The 16534-nt window shown below is 39.7% G+C and overlaps 1 protein-coding gene across 11 annotated transcripts in view; it reads right to left on the bottom strand.

Annotated features, from left to right (window-relative positions):
* CREB5 (cAMP responsive element binding protein 5) overlaps positions 1 to 16534 on the bottom strand; it is a 482366-nt gene that overhangs the window by 396036 nt on the left and 69796 nt on the right. For 8 of the 11 annotated variants that reach the window (XM_042920979.1, XM_042920962.1, XM_042920987.1 and 5 more), the window contains 2 exons: positions 9908 to 9971; positions 2990 to 3117 (listed from right to left, as the gene is read on the bottom strand). Coding sequence is in view for 2 of the 11 variants with exons in the window: in XM_042921017.1 (XP_042776951.1) it covers positions 2315 to 2329 (15 nt within the window). In the remaining 9 variants the exon portion in view is untranslated. Of the gene's footprint in view, positions 1 to 2314; positions 2339 to 2989; positions 3118 to 9907; positions 9972 to 16534 lie in introns of those variants that run through there. The other 3 variants (XM_042920972.1, XM_042921017.1, XM_042920946.1) reach the window with 3 other exon arrangements.

Here is a 16534-nt window from a genome sequence, read left to right as displayed (position 1 = left end):
AATACACAGCCCCCTCCCTTTCCAAGCCCCCTGCTTGGTGTGTCTGAGAAGCTGGAGGGGAGATAGTTTCTCCAGGAGGCGAAAGGTGAATCACAGCTAGAGCCAAGTGATGAGCCTGATTTAGACTCAACGTCAGAGCCGGAAGGGCCCTTGGCGAACACTTCCAGAGCCTCCTCTGTAACTCGCCCAAGCTCACAGGCTGGCAAGTGGCAGAGCCGGAGCCAGAATGCAGGATCCGGGCGTCTGGTCTGCAGTATCTTCCTGACAGCTCCGTTGAGGGAGGGAGCCTGACGTTTTCAGCAGTGGCCAGTCACCATCCCCATCTCCAGCTTCATTTCCATTCGGATTTCTCCTTGTGACTAGGACTCAAAGGTAAGGTACAGGCTAAATTCCAGCGATCCTAGATGACCACTGTCATCCTTGCAGGGGCTCACCTTCACAAAGCACTCGCACCCATGCGAACGCCCCTGCTTCTCACAAGGACTGAGCACAGGAAGCAGAAGTAGGACAGGTGTTCTTATCCCCCATTTTACAGGTGAGCTAAGGCAGGCTCCAGGAAGCTAGGTACCTGGCCCGAAGTTAGTTGGGTAAGTAGTGGCACCACAACCCCTGTTTTCAAACCCCAGATCCCAGCTGGGCTCCTTTCTAGAACCAGGACGGGAGCATTCCGTTCTCATGGGTTATTTGGTAGTTAGAATCTCTGCTACGGACGTGTTGGCTGGGAGTCAGAGTTTTGCTTAGGAACAGTTTAGCCCCCGTTAACAAACAATAATCATTTCTGACATTTATGTAACATCTAACATTTATATAGCGCCTCTTATCCCAGTGCATCATAACCATGACTGTGCAGTTTGCCAGAGAATCATGACTGGACTGGCTAGAAACTGTAATACTTTGCCCGGATCGTCACATAGTACTTTCTGAGCTGGTTTTGGTATCCTAAATCGAAGAGTCTGTATTTCCTTTCTGCTTTTAAGTGTTTAAACAACTCCCTGCCCTTCAGTGTTCCTTGAGACCATAGGGACCAGCGATTCTTTGTTTCTTACAGCCTTATTCAAAGTTCATCACTGAGTTTTCTATTTGTTCTTTTCCACATGTAACCCCGAAGGAACTGCAAAAGAAGGGCTCCAGTCCTAACTTGAAATCTTCACCAATAAAACTTTAAATATGACAGCTCAATTCACTGGGTTTACAGAAGAAAGAAATAGCCTACTGAGGAACAGCCTTCTTGCCCACCTTCCCACTCAATAATGAGGATAGCCTTTTCCACCCAAAGCAGGTAGTCTACCTACTTCTCTAGCAAAGAAGTGTGAGCCAAACAAGGAACAAACCTGAGACCAAAGCTTGAAAAGCTTAACATATCAGAGCTCAGTCAGAGAGCTAATCTTTTTGCCCCGTTGACCAAAGGAATAAAATGGAGAACTGAATAAGCAAAAATGAAGTGATAAAATACTTAAACCCCTGTAAGCAGTTAATCAACGTATAAATTTAAAACATTTAATTCTCAGTATTCTCTAAACAGAAGCATACACACACACACACACACACACACACACATACACACACACACACGTATACATATGAGTTTTAATGCAAGTAGTTCATCAATTTCTAATACGATCCAAATCATTTGTTCATCTTTAACAATGGTTGCTGGTCTTGCATGTTTGACATGCTTCCACTAGGTAAACAATGCTCCCGTCTGAGCCATGATTGACAAAGGAATACGCAGGTAGCTTTTCCAATAACTTCCCCAATACCTTGCTAATCATTAGGCTATATTGGGTCTCAGTAGGTAGAGAATTTCTCATAATATCAGCAATATTGTTCATAATATTGTTCGTGGTGAACATAGCATCTGCTGAACTGATAGCAATTTCATTCAAAATGTTTCCATCCATTGTATTATAGGGTATGTATATATATCTCAAATCTTTGTTGCCATCTAAGTCATGCACACAAACTTTTTGAATGTAAATTAAGGAAGAGACATAGTCTCTCTGACTTTGGTCTCTAATGTCAGGCTGCCTGAGTTCAAACCATGGCTTTGCTACTTGAGTTTTAACTAACCTCTGGGTCTGCAATTCCTCATCTATGTAATAAGGTGATAATTCTAGGAACTCACATAAGTTAAGAGCTGTGCTTGGCACAGGACAAATACTATATAAGTATTTGTCCTCATTCTCATTTTGTATTAATGAAAGTAATGTGGCTGATATCATGATAGTAGGGCATTTGGTGATTTTAACAAACTTGGGCAAATAAATGAAAAGAGAACCTGTTTCTCCATATTTCTCCCAACCCCAACACTAACCTCTGTATGCACCATCTGTACGAAAGAGGCTCTCATCTGTCAAATCATACCCATAGAGCCCTCATGTTGTAGACTCAAATTCCTGTATGGCTCATATTCACCTACTCTCCTCCAGGATCCCTCAGAGCCGAAGTCCCATGGAAACTGAAGTTCCCAGAAGCAGCCATGAAGAGCATCTCTAGGGGAAGGTACTTTGGCTGGTGGTGGCCATAACCTGAGAATTTTCCAGTAGGAAAATTCTACTTCTGGAAAATTCTCACTCCAGGAATCTCATCTCACCCACTGGGACTCCATCCATTATGGCCTCACGGACACATGGAGATGGGGATCTTGATAACAGAGTCGAAGTAAACTGCCTGGGGTACTACCCACCCAAGGTCCTCCTTCCCAATCCCACCCCCCCCGAAAGGGTAGGGGCACATGCAGTGATACCCACTGGTAAGGTATCACGCTGGTTACACCTATGAGGGGCTGACTGGCACCTTTATTGGCCAGTGAGAATAGATGAGACCCCATGCTAGACAAAGGGTTAACCCTTTAGTTAGTGGGCCAGAGGGCAGTCCAAGGGAGCCTTGGGCCAGTGGGATAGCACAGAGCCTAGAGTAGTGGGTAATTACTAACCCCTATGGAAGAATTTTCATATTTTAATATATTTACAGCCTTACCAGTGCTTACCTACTGAATATTAGGCCTGAATAGAAGCATCCCAAGGGTCCTCAGATGAGGAAGAATCCTTTTAGCCTTGAGCTTTGGATTCTGTCATTTCTCCAACATTCGACAAAGGGTGGCAGGTCTACCAGGTGCTGGGGATTAAAAAAAGAAAAAGGTCTTCCCAGTTTCTAGGCTCCCACAGAAGTTATCAAACCTAGCAACATAAGAAGCACTTGGGCAACTTGTTAGGCAATTTTTTTGGGTCAGACTTCCCCCAGGGATTTCAGTTCAAAGCTCTGGCACTGAGCTCAGGATTCTGCATTTGTGATTCTGATGCAAGTACTTGGCGACCCCACTTTGAGTGACTCTGGTTTAGTAAATTCATAGATGGGCAGCGACCCAGGAGAAAGCTGGGGAAGGAACAGAAGAGTCTGCTGCCCGCAACACTAAATATATATATGAATATATATATATATATATGAATATATATATATGAATATATATATATGAATATATATATATGAATATATGTGTGCGTGTATATATATATGTATATATTCATATATATGTGTGTGTGTGTGTGTATATATATATGTGTGTGTGTGTGTGTGTATATATATATATTTATGACCCAGGGATCATATACTTAAGATCAGTCCTCTAGCTGCTTCCCATAAAGACACATATACTCCTAGAGAAGGCTTCTCCTCATCCCTTCCACAAGTATCCATTGAGAGGGACCTTTTCCATTTATTTTTCCATTCGAGGCTTTTCTTAACTGAACAGTTAACAGTGGTAGTGGAAAGGATGCTAGGTTTGTGGTTAAACCCCTGGCTGTGCTCCACCAGAAGTTTCTCTCTCTTCTAAGATGAATCTTCACCAGGTTTCTTCATTATCTTATTTGAAGGGATAAAGATTTTCAAACAAGTGGAACTGCAAAATGCATCCAGAAGACGGCAACAACCACAACATGGCTAGCTAACATTTCCGAAGCATTTACTACGTGCCATGCCCTAGGCTAAGTCTTTTATGTGTATCCTTTCAGTTATTCCTCAAAATAACCCTATGAGGTGTCTGATACCATTCTCGTCTTGTGAAGAGAAGATAGTCTTAGAGCAGTGAATAACTTGCCCAGGATTGCACGTCTAGAGCATGGCCGAGGTGGGAGAGACACCCAGATCACTGGTACCAATACCAGCACGTGCTGGAAGCCTGATGGGGCACGGAGCATGGGTAGATGCAGAGATTCTGCAGTGTGCCAGCTGTTCCCTCCCACCTCATTTGCATGTAGTGTTCCTGATGCTGCTTCTGTGGTCAGTGAGACCGGAAGTGAGTGCGAAGTAAGCTTGTTTCGTCTAAGGTTGGGTGGGATGGGAGAGAAGCCATGCTTTCCTTTCAAACCAGAAGTTTCTTGGAACACAGGGGAGAAAAGACCATGGCATCCGAAGAACAAAGGAATAAGAAAACCTGTCCTACTCAGGTTACATCGATGGGCTGGCCAACCAATCACACACACTGCAAATGACACTGAAGATGGGGTAGCCCTCACTTCCTTTTCCTTTCAGTCTTTCCTTACTCGTGAGTAAACAGAAGGCAGAGTTCTGGCAGAATGTGTGCACATCTAGAACTGAAATAAAGACAGGTGAGTTCATTTTGTGCAGTGTTTCCACTTGTCTGGTACGAACAAAACATATGCATATAGGAGCCATGAAATACAACTTGTGTGAATTCAGTGATTCCACACACAAGTTAACTTATAGTTACACTTATACTGGCATTGCACAATATAAAAATTAATGGTAAAATGAATGCTCACCATTGAATATTTAAAATCTGTGTTACTCAGAATGACACATTACATGGCAAATTAAAAACACCAAGACATGTTGAGAGACTAAGCTATGAAAGCAAGGCAAATCTTTCTATTTAATATCTTTAATGGCACCTTCCTCGTCTTTTGAACAAGGGGCCTTGCGTGTTTCGTTAGCCCTGAGTCCAAGAATTATGTAGCCAGCTCCAACTACAGACAAAAGACTAATGAGATTCATCGTGCCCCCAGATCCACGCTCACTTTGCTGAGAGCAAAGGCAAGCACAGCAAGAGGTCTAACAGCCTCAGCTTTGTCACTTATTGAGTGTGTGACCGTGGCCAGTCTTTTAACCTCTCTGAACTTTAGATTCTTCATCTGTAAAATGGAGCTAAGACACCTCCCAGGATTTTACAAGGATTGAATGAGTTAATATATGTAGAGTGCCTAAAGCAATGCCTGGTACGCCATAATTACTGAAAACAATGTTAGATGCGGTTATGCCTGATAAGGTGTTGGGGAGATTTTAATAAAATAATCTATGTCAAGTGCTTAGCACTATGTAGCATTTAGAAGGTGCCCAGTAAATGTTACATAAAATTGCATGGAAGCTGTAACACTGAAGTTCTTTGGATGAAAATGGAAGAAGCAATCCAATTAGTCCTCAAATTAAGGGCCTCAGTATAAGCCACTCGTATTTGAAGAAGGTACAGTTACATGAGCAAATCTGCCCTGAGCTTGTGCGCAGCAGTTTTCTACAAGCTGACGTTCTAGTTGAAATGATCAGAATTTTCCCTTCTACTCTTGACCTACGCCTGCTATTTACAGCAGCAGTTGTAATTATATTAACTCTTGTGCAGTTTAGATTTTCTAAAATAATTTCTTAAAATTGCAGCAGGTATAGCTTGAACGTGCCACACTCTTGCATCGGACGTGAGGGTGCACACCAACTCTGAAATGTTGTTTAACAAGGACAGCCTGGTCACTTGACTCAAGCTTGGGGAACCTCAGCTGAAAGGTCACCGGTTGCTGATGGCTTGACCTATTCCTATAGGGAATTACTGTACCCACCACCTTATAAAAAGTTAATGTTTTCTTTTGAACCTGGCTGAAAATCAAAAGCTTCACCTACCCCCAAAGAGTATTACAGTGTTAACATCCCTATAAAAGTTACACTTATCTTAATGTGTTCCATTCTTTTTTTTTCTTTCGCGAGACTTGATTAAATGAAAAACTACTCTTTTTTTTTTTTTTTTTCTGCCTTAAGATTAAGTGAAAGAGATGGACACCTGCTCTGAATAATGACCCGGAATAACAGTGCTGTGTCAGCACACTCCAAAATTTTAGTCATTTCCTCAAGATCAATGGTAAGTGGAAAGTAACGGTTTTACAATAATTAGGAGTGTTTTATATATACGGAAGGTTCATTTAGACTAAAACATTATTGATATCCCATAAATTAATATTGAGTGTCACCTCACATGAACTGATACTTCACATACCACCTCTTTTTATATCATCGTTAACCACATGTTTAACTCGTGTACCTGCTGACGTGGAAGGTTACTCTCGTCTCTTTAGGGGCATTCCTAAGTACCTTATTTAAATGATTCTTGAGAATTTCAGTAGCTTTTAAACCTAATTGATCAGCGGTTCCTCCTCATTCTTACATGATCTAGAAATATTTAAAACCTGGAATGTTACTCTCAGGCTCATTTGACCCATGAAAATGATCCACTCAAAGAGTTAGAAAACATAAAGCCTCCGTATTCCTCCCTCCATTCTCCTCCCCCAGCCTGATTTTAAAATATTCTGTCTATAGCTTTCACAACAGTGCCCTTACTTGACGCTTAAAGAGAATGCAGTACAAACAGTACACTGGGACATTGTGCTGTTTGGAGGGAAAAAAAAAAAAAAAAAAAAACATCTATTTTCAAGACTGCCATAGCTATTTAATGCTATGCCAAAGTCTGAGAAGAAGGAAAGAACCCTATTATCTGTGTGCACCACCTCTGGTTCAAACCCATTATATATTTTATCTCGTTTAATCCTAACAACTCGGGGTGGAAGATGTTGTTACTCCTGTTTTATTGATGGGAATATTGAAGCTCAGAGAGGCTAAGTAATTTGACCAAGGTCACACAGTTAATAGATAAGGCAGCTGGGTTCCAAACCTAGTTCTGACCCCAGAATCCACTCCATCTCTCCTTTCACTGCCTCTGCATTAACATTTTATCATTTTGTTGAGCAGCCCACCCGTGTGTGTGTGTGTGTGTGTGCATGTGTGCACACGTGCACACGTATATATGTATATATAGAGGCAAAGGTCTCTGCTGTGTCTCTCAGTGATCATTTTGTTGGGAGTTGTATCCCTCTATAGTCCTGTGTTTGTGGAGAGAAGCAGTAGGCCTATTAGATGATGAGCAGAGGACTGTGCCATAGCAAGATCTTGGCTGTGATTGGTAATCCAGGCATTCCGTAGCCCTGCTTGTGTTGGGGGGACTGTGGTCTGGAGCACAGCAGCTGCCCAGAGCACTTCCCGTGAGCGTATTACGAACATAGTTTTGACTTCAGCCTCACCGATAAGACGAATCAGCAGAGGCAGAGAAGGTGGAGGTTACTGGTATGTAGGCTGGAGGGATACTCAAAACACTGACTGAATCTGCCAGAAGAAGACAGATGCAAAGATACTTAAGACTGCCGGAATCCTATTTCTTTCTTTCATTGCAATAGTCATTCAGCCATTTCCCTTTTATGGACTCAGATCTGGATGATGCTACATAAATATACAGTTTAAGTTAGGATAACACCTTGAGAAATACAACGGCTTGCTCTTCTCCATAGCCAGAGACCCTTTATGATCTCTCTGTCATTTTTTAATGGAAACATTTTTATTGTTTCTGCAGATTATAAAAGTAATACATGCTTGTAAAGACCCCAAGTAACAAAGAAGTGTTTAACACAGAAACTAAATTCCTCCTTATAATCCCATCCAGAGATACCCACTATTAAGTTTGAGGAAAAGCCTTCCGCAAATTATATTATACATCTAAACATAAAATGCATGAGTATGATCAAACTGTATATTCTGTTCCCAGACTGACTTTTCTTTTCACTGCACGATTTGTAGTGGACCTCTGTCCATGGAAATACTGTAATTTGGCATCATCCTTTTTTATGGTTACATAAGATTCCATTGTTTGGGTTTAATCAAGTCACCAGAATGGATATTGACGTAGTTTCCAATTTGTTGCTTTTATAATCAGTACCACAGTGGACGTCTGTTCAGGTACTTGTACATACATATGTGACTACTTTTCATAGAAATGGCACTGCAGGGTCACAGGCTATGCATGTCTTAAATGTTGTTACATTTAAGGGCTTGATAGCCCTTTCCCAAGGGACTGTCCAACCTGCAATACCCTGATCAATAGGGTGCATCTTTTAGAGCAATTAAAGTCTGACACGAGATATCAAAAAGATGAAAGTCTATCTGGTAGGCAAAACTGAAATTGGTGACTTCTATGAAGAGTTCTACAAATGGAGGACCGCACAACAAACGTAAGGGATATTAACCACAGAATTCACCTTCGTAAATCATCACAACAACAGCTAATCTTGATTATTCTGAATCAGTATGTCTGTCCCATGTATCTCATTCAATGAGGACAACGCTGTGAAGCGGCTAGTATCATTATTACCCTCCTCGTATACTCTACAGCTGAAGGAACACAATTAAAGATACGGTAACTCGCCAATATGGCCAGTAAGAAGTAGCACTGGAATTCTTACCTTCATTTTTTTTATTGTGGTAAATATATGTAACGTAAAATTCACCTTTTTAGCCATTTCGAAGTAACAATTTGGTAGCATTAAGTACTCCATACTGCTGTGTAATGATCACCACCCATTATGTATTCCAGAATGCTTTCACCATCTCAAACAGAAACTCTGTACCCACTAAGCAGTAACTCCACATTTCCTCTCCCGCTGGAACTGAGATTTGAGCTCATGAAGCCTGAGGTTAAAGCTCAAGAGTTAAATTTCAGGATCTACTTCTTTGAATGGCTCTCCCATTTTCTCTTTCATTGTGCATCCGAATTAAAGTCAGGTTTTAGTGCTTTCTTTTCATGAGTAGGGCCTTGTGTGGTACAGGAAGAGCAGCCATAGAATACTTCCAGAATAATAGGAGGTTTTGTGGCAAAGGTGGGACTGTCAGGGCACCAGTCAAGCCTTAACATTGCTGACTTACCATTCCTGAACTTGCCTGTGGTAGTTCTAATTGTTAAACATGAAGGCCAAGGTATTGTGTTAGGCTGATGAATCAGTTTGTTTGTTTGTTTTTTAAAGCAGAAACGATTTTTATCCTGAGTCACTAATCCAAACGAACTGACCAAGGGGCAGCTGCGGCATGTATGGATTGCCTCAATGCAAATCTTCAATATCCCTCAGTCTAGAAGAAGAGGGAGACGCTGTATCCTCTAGGGGCTGGCTCTAACCCAAGAGACCCAGACAGATGGGATCCTTACGTCTCCTTATCTTTTTATGTTGATCCCACCCTATCCTAAATTTTGCTTTCCCAAATAGAGCCTTCTGGAGTACAGCTGCCATCACTCATTCAGTTGTCAGGGGGTGAATGGCTGCCTTTTTGGAGGAATACCACTCTGTAAATCAGCCACCAGGTGCTGTTTATCCCACTGACGGATGTCACACATCCACACATATGGGACCTAAACCAGAGCTGTGGATTTTTTTTTCCAATCCACATATTGGATTTTTTTTCTCTGTATTTTAAACTTATTACACTGCTGTTTTAGAATAAATTCTTCTTGAGAAATCAGGTTCCACATATCATTTAACACTCCAATCCAAGGTACGACAACAAAACACCTAAAGAAAATGTCTGTGTATTTTCAGGGTGTTTAAAATGTATTATAAAGTCATCTGTCTTAATAGAAAGAGACCTAGATTTTTTCTTCTTTTTATACTCACAGACAAGTGAAGTGAATAAAGGCTTAGTGATCCAGAATATAAAGAGGACAAGGGGGAAAGCAACCAAAGGAGACAGATACAGACCAAGAGAGGGAGAATGCAGACGAATACAGAAGTTACAGTTTCTTCATTCTTACAGTTACCTGGTATTCTTCAACTTGCCAAAAAGAAAAAGAAGTAATAGCATCCAAGAGTTATGGTCCTGTCCTAAAACAAAAAGAAATTGCAATTAAAATGATTAAACTAAGTAAAACAGACACGGGAAACATATAGAAAAAAAATATATTTCCTGTGCACTAAGCCTCTGATCCCATTAAATACTTAAATAATATCTTCCTGACATCATGACTGTGGAAATAACATGTTACTCTCATATTTATGACATCAAGAGATTATATTACTAGTCTATGAAAATATATGGTTAATTTGTAATTTTTAAATGACACTGATATAAATTAGTATATGTTATAGAATTAGATACATATGCTATACCAGCCAGTTTTATATTTTGTTATCAACATCCCCAACATGTTGATAAAACAAAAGAAAACAAAATGTATCTTTGGACAATAAAAGCATATCTGCCCCACATCCAAAAAGAAGGGAAAGTGTGTATGTATGTATGTGTGTGTGTGTGTGTGCGCGCGCGTGTGTGTGGAGGGGTGTATATATAAATATATAAATATATATATATATTCCAATATATAAATATATAAATATATATAAATATATATATATAAATATATGTATATATATATAAATATATATATATATACATATATATATAAATATATATATATATATACATATATATATATATTCCCATTCTCCCACATTCTTCTTTCTAGAGCTTTATCTAACTCTTTCTTGGGCACAGTGCCATAGATGTATAAGCCTTTGTATCTTCTGATTAAAAGAAAATAAGTGTAGAATCATGTATGCTACAGTCTGCGGCCAAGAGCCCATGTCTATAATCCATCATTAAAATGTGACAGTATATGGCTGCAAAGAAAGAACATCTCAGTTGTCAGGCTCATTTGCAAATGTTTCAGGGGCTGGAGATTGTTTGGCAATCCTGCTGTTTCTAGGTTATTTGTGGAATAACCGGTTTAATTGAGCTGATGATTGCCTTGTGCCTGCACTGCACTTCTGACTTAGATCTTTATTTTCTGCAGTTGGCACCGATTTGGGCTACGTGGCAAGGGAATGGCATGCATTCAGCAAGCCCAAATTCCAGAGTTCCAGCCCACCCCTTCTTTGCCCTTGCCAATCTGATTTCTGAGGAATTTGCCTAGAGTTGCTACAGGAAAAAAAAAAAAATGGGGAAGGTACTCCTTGCCCTCCTTTCAGACCATTTCACAGAATACCTCCTTTGGCTTAAGATTCTTAGCCCCATTAGGGAAAAGGCATTTTATGCTTTTATCAAAATGGAGACCTGTTTAGGATGTTCTCTGTAATTGGAGTACACCCCACGACATGTAGTACACAATGTAGACCAACCTGTTACAACCTGGAGAATAGTGCAAGTCAGATATTTGCTACCCAACAGAGCCAGTCGGAAAAAGAAAAGGGTGGGGGGAACCTGGGTTAACACCAACCTTGTCCTGACACGCACCAAGGCTATAGCATGAAGGAAAATTGAAAACAGAAACATCAGGAAGATCACTGAGAAGGCAGGGCCTTTCTTTCTTCCTTTACTTTGTTCCTAACAAATGTTCATCCTCAACCACTCTAAATCATATCGCTTGAATGAAGCTTGTGTAAAAGGGAAGTTCATATTGCAAAGCCAGTGTGGAGAGAAACTGTCCTTGACCACTAATGGAAATGGCTATATCCTGCTTTGGAATGGGCTTGTTCCCCTCCAGAGTAGGTAAGTACCCCAAGCTAGTCGAATCTTAGAATCTAAGAGTATGATGAAATTAACAGGCAGCATTTAAAAGAGTTTTCATCTTCCATGAGAACAGCCTAACATAGGTCTTTTTCCAATGAAAATTTAGATAACATTCTCAGGCATATAGCGAATCTCATCTAAAAACCTCCAAATGGTTTCCCCCTAAAACCTCTACAGGAAGTAACAATAGTTCTTTTCCTTTTTCAGGGAAGAGAAATAAGCCGTATTCTTTCAAAGTAGGGTGGAAGATAATTTTGATGAAGACTTCCAAATTTATAAAAGTCACTCCAACTCAATTTGAGAAACTTAACAGAGGACCATGGGAGAAGGGAAGGGGGAAAAAATAGTTTCAAACAGAGAGGGAGGCCAACCCTAAGAGACTCTTAAATAGAGAGAACAAACTGAGGGTGGATGGGGGGTGCATAGCAGAGGGGAAAATGGGGGATGGGCATGGAGGAGGGCACTTGTTGGGATGAGCACTGGGTGTTGTATGTAAGCGATGAACCACGGGAATCTACTCCTGAAGCCAAGAGCACACTATATACACTGTATGTTAGCTAACTTGACAATAAGTTACATTTAAAAAAAAAGAAAAAGTCACTCCAATTCAAAGAAGGCATAAGACCGACAGATGTGCTAAAGCAAAATAGGAAAGTATGGTACAATCTCTTTACTCTTCCTTTACAAAAATAAACAGAAATGCAAGGGTTAGAAGACAAATTTGCAAATAGGCTTCTTTTCACGACAAAGTCTTAAGCAACATTGTTCTATCCTGGGTGACATCAAATCAGATCCAACACTCAACAGGAACGCCGTTATCACTGAATTATGGTGGGCGCAGAGTCAAATGTGGGTGAAGTTTGTGCCGAATGCTGAAAAACGCGGGATTTTCTCTTAATATGAATTATATGAGAATAAAGCAGGGGCATCTAAAGAACACTTGGCTCTCCACAGGACTAGATTACTTACGTTAAGGATGAATTTATCTGAAACAAATAGAGCTACTCAGCTTTCTTTTGATTAATGTTAGCATGGTATATCTTTCAACATCTCTTTACTTTTAATCTACATGTGTCTTTGCATTTAAAGTACATTTCTTGTAGACAACATATGGATGGGTCTTGTCTCTTTTATCCACTCTGACAGTCTCTTTTTTAATTGGTATATCTAGACCGTTCACATTTTAAAGTGAGTATTTATGGGAGTGCCTGGCTGGCTCAGTTGGTAAAGCACGTGACTCTTGATTTCAAGATCATGATTTCAAGCCCCACACTGGGCATGGAGCCTACTTAAAAAATATATATATATAATTTAAAAATTAAAAATAAAGTGATTATTGACATAGCTGGGTTTATATCTACCATATTTGTAAATATGTCATATTTGTTGCCCTTGGTCTTTGGGTTTTTTTTTTTCTTTTGTCGTCTTTTCTTTTTCTGACTTCCTGCTTTTAATTGCCATTTTATACAATTTCATTTCTTTCCCCTTAAGACATCAATTATACTTCTTTTTAAAAATATTTCACTGCTCTCCCTAGAATTTATAATATACATTTGCATCTTAATCCAGGCCTGCTTCTACACCACGTCACAGATAATCCAGGTACATTATAACAGAGAATTCCCAAGTTTTCCCTCGCATCCCTTATAACTTTGCTTTCCTTTCTCTTATTCATAAACTATCATCGCCCAATACATTATTGCTATTATTAATCTGAACAAACTGTTTTCTGTTAGATAGTTGTTGATTTTCAGCTGTGAGAATGGGATTGATGACTTCTAAGCTCTTTACATATTGGACTGGGAACCACCCCCCCAAAGTCAACCTTAATTTACATCACAGTGAGACCAGGAGAGATCAGAGAAAGGCTAATTAAGATCTAGCAGAAACTGTAATGAGACCAGAATCCATAATCAATCATCAGAATATCAAAGTAACCAAGAAAAGTTGAAATAAATGGGGAGATGGGTGGAAATGTAGCAGAGAGAAGGGACTAGGAAGAAAGATGTTTGAACATCTAAAGCTTTAAGCGTGTTGTTTCTTTGCGAGACACAGAGTCTGAGGAAGCGTTTCTGAGAAGTGAGTCAGGTCCCATAGAAATATCTACTGTTTCTTTGCTAAAAAGCATCACTACTTTGTGGACTGAGAAAGATGGCTATACTTAAAAAGGACAAATGTGGGGCGCCTGGGTGGCTCAGTAGGTTGAGCGTCCGACTTTGGCTCAGGTCATGATCTCATGGTCTGTGGGTTCGAGCCCCGCGTCAGGCTCTGTGCTGACAGCTCAGAGCCTGGAGCCTGTTTCCAATCCTGTGTCTCCCTCTCTCTCTGCCCCTCCCCCAGTCTCACTTTGTCTCACTCTGTCTCTCAAAAATAAATAAATGTTAAAAAAAAAATTAGAAAAAAAAAAAAGACAATGAGTAAACAGAGAGGCAGCATTAAGCCTGAACTCACTAATGCTGGAAGTGGGTCACAAGACAGACAAGGTCTGAATTATGGGACTGAGGTGTCATCTGTACCTGGAAGATCCCTTCATTCTCCCAGCCTCCTTCCCCACACCTTTGAAAACAAGGATTTGACGAGATAAACTACAAGATCATTCTGTTCTGAATTCCTAAGATTCAATGTCAGGTACATCTGCGATAGAAATATTGATCTATCATTGGTCAAGAGCAGGAATGAACTGGAAAGACACAAGGGTAAAAGCCTACAAGAGAAATACTGTATAACCCATGAGGTGCAGTCCCACATAATCCTGGGCTGCTAGAGCAAAGTCATAGATGTACAGACACTTAGGGTGAGCCAAAAGAGGGAGCACTGAGGGCCGCTGACCGCCCATCAGAACTGGAGCAGATCTCATACCTCAGTGAAACTTATGGTGGCATGGAGTCTTTGTGGAAGCAATTCTCCCACGGCCAGTTAATCTGATTTCATTTATTTCATGTTTTAGCTATATGGGAAAGCATGAAAATATTTTAAGCATACGTTTTATTTGCTCATATAACTGTTTTCCAAAAAGATTCATTCTACAGCATGTAATAGCCTATTAGTAATGACAAATGAAATCCAATTAAGATCAGGGAAAGAAAGAGAGAGAAAAATGAAAAACATCTGTTGAGTGCTTATGTGCCAGGCACGGTGCTAGGTGATTCAGATGGGTCATTTAGTCCCTCTATCACCCTTTATGAGACGTATGATAACACACTTGTTACACATAAGGACAATTTCTAATTCTCAAGAATATATATAAGTTGCTGAAATATTTACATGGGCTGAAGACCATACCAATACATATGGAGGAAAAATGTTTTTGATAAAATTATGATAGAATACTAAATTTGAAATAGTACAGAAAATCAAGTATACAAATATAATCGTTTCATCCTATGAGTAATTTTTAACTGAAAAAACTTAACAGCTGATGCATTAAGGTGATATGTGAGACTGAATGGATTGTTTTCTCTGTTCTAAAAACAAAATCTAAAAAAGTTATCAACAAAGACTTTCAAAAATTCAATCAACAATAAAATAAACATAGCAGGAGATCTGTAAGGCATACTATATTCAACCCATCTTTCAAAGAGTTAAAAATGTGTAAGGAAAGTCTAACTTTAAGTCCAAATCATAAACTTGACTTGAACTCTGTTGTCAATTGCAGGGAAAGCATTCCAGACTCTAAGAAACTGTTTGATTTTTTTTTTTCTTCCTAGCATCAAGAAAAAGCTGGAAGGCTTATAGGGCCCGTGGCATGTAAATTGTAGCCATCAGGAGAAAAACTCCCTGTACTAACAAGTGATGCTTTCAAAGTCATTTTCTTTCCGTCCTTTACAATGCTGCCACACCGACAGGGTAAAAGATGGGACAGAGAATTCTTCTAGTTTGAAATCAACCAAATGATGCAGAGGAAAAAGAAGCGCTTTGCCAAAACCTCAAGATTAAAAGTAATAAGAGAGGTGTCTGTCAGCATCTAGAAGAGTTGTGCAAACAACAGATGCAAGACAGAGCTTTGAAAAGGAAAATATTGTTTTTAGTGCCACTTTTGGAGAGTGATCGGTAATGTATTTCATTTCTGGCTTAATAAGGTTATTAACAGTTTTCTTACAGAAAAGAGCAAAGTAATATTTTCGGTGAAGGTTTGTCGATAAGCATTAGTGTGGCAAAGAATTGTGTGCCTTTTTATGAACAGTCTACACAGTAGAATAAAACACTATCTACATGAGCTTTCACACAGCACAGCAATTAATTAACTTATCTCTGTGAACACTGTTCTCACTGAAACTTATTAAAAGTCTGATTCATCCCCAAAGCCCCAGGCAATCATCAATTGCTTCATAATAATACAAAAGAAAAATAAGCTTTGGTTATGTTCTCATTTAATATCCTAAGAAGATCCTCTTTGCCCTCTGTCTTTGTTTGAAAATATCTCTATTAAGAGGTTTTTTTTTTTTTTTTTTTTTTTACCTTAAACCCTCCCACTTGACATGAAATATGTTATGGCAGGGAACTGTGGGAGTAAATTACAGAGCCTCCAGGATACCAGATTAAGAGGAGAAGCTGGACTTTCTCAAAGACACACAAATCATTCAACATGCAGCACAACAGGGCACGCAGTGTGTTATCGATGCTGAGTTCCAAGCACCATTGTTAATACAGACCAGAAGAGGAATTGTTCATTAAGTAATAAAAGGGGGGAGGGGAGGGAACACTCAGACTTCAGCGTTCAAGAAGCCAGCAGTAGAGGCACGCTGGTTTCACAAGTATTAAACAGCTTAAGAATTATTAGTCTGTTTAGGATTTTGGTTTCATTCAGCTCTCCCAAATATCAACCTAATGACTTCTCGGCAGCGACTACAGTTTATGAACCGTGTATTTTTTAAATGTT

Source organism: Panthera leo, chromosome A2 (genome assembly GCF_018350215.1).
Source record: "Panthera leo isolate Ple1 chromosome A2, P.leo_Ple1_pat1.1, whole genome shotgun sequence".
In the NCBI taxonomy this organism is placed as follows: domain Eukaryota; kingdom Metazoa; phylum Chordata; class Mammalia; order Carnivora; family Felidae; genus Panthera; species Panthera leo.
Note: the sequence above shows the minus strand (reverse complement) of the source record. Positions and strands in the feature narration are given on the sequence as shown.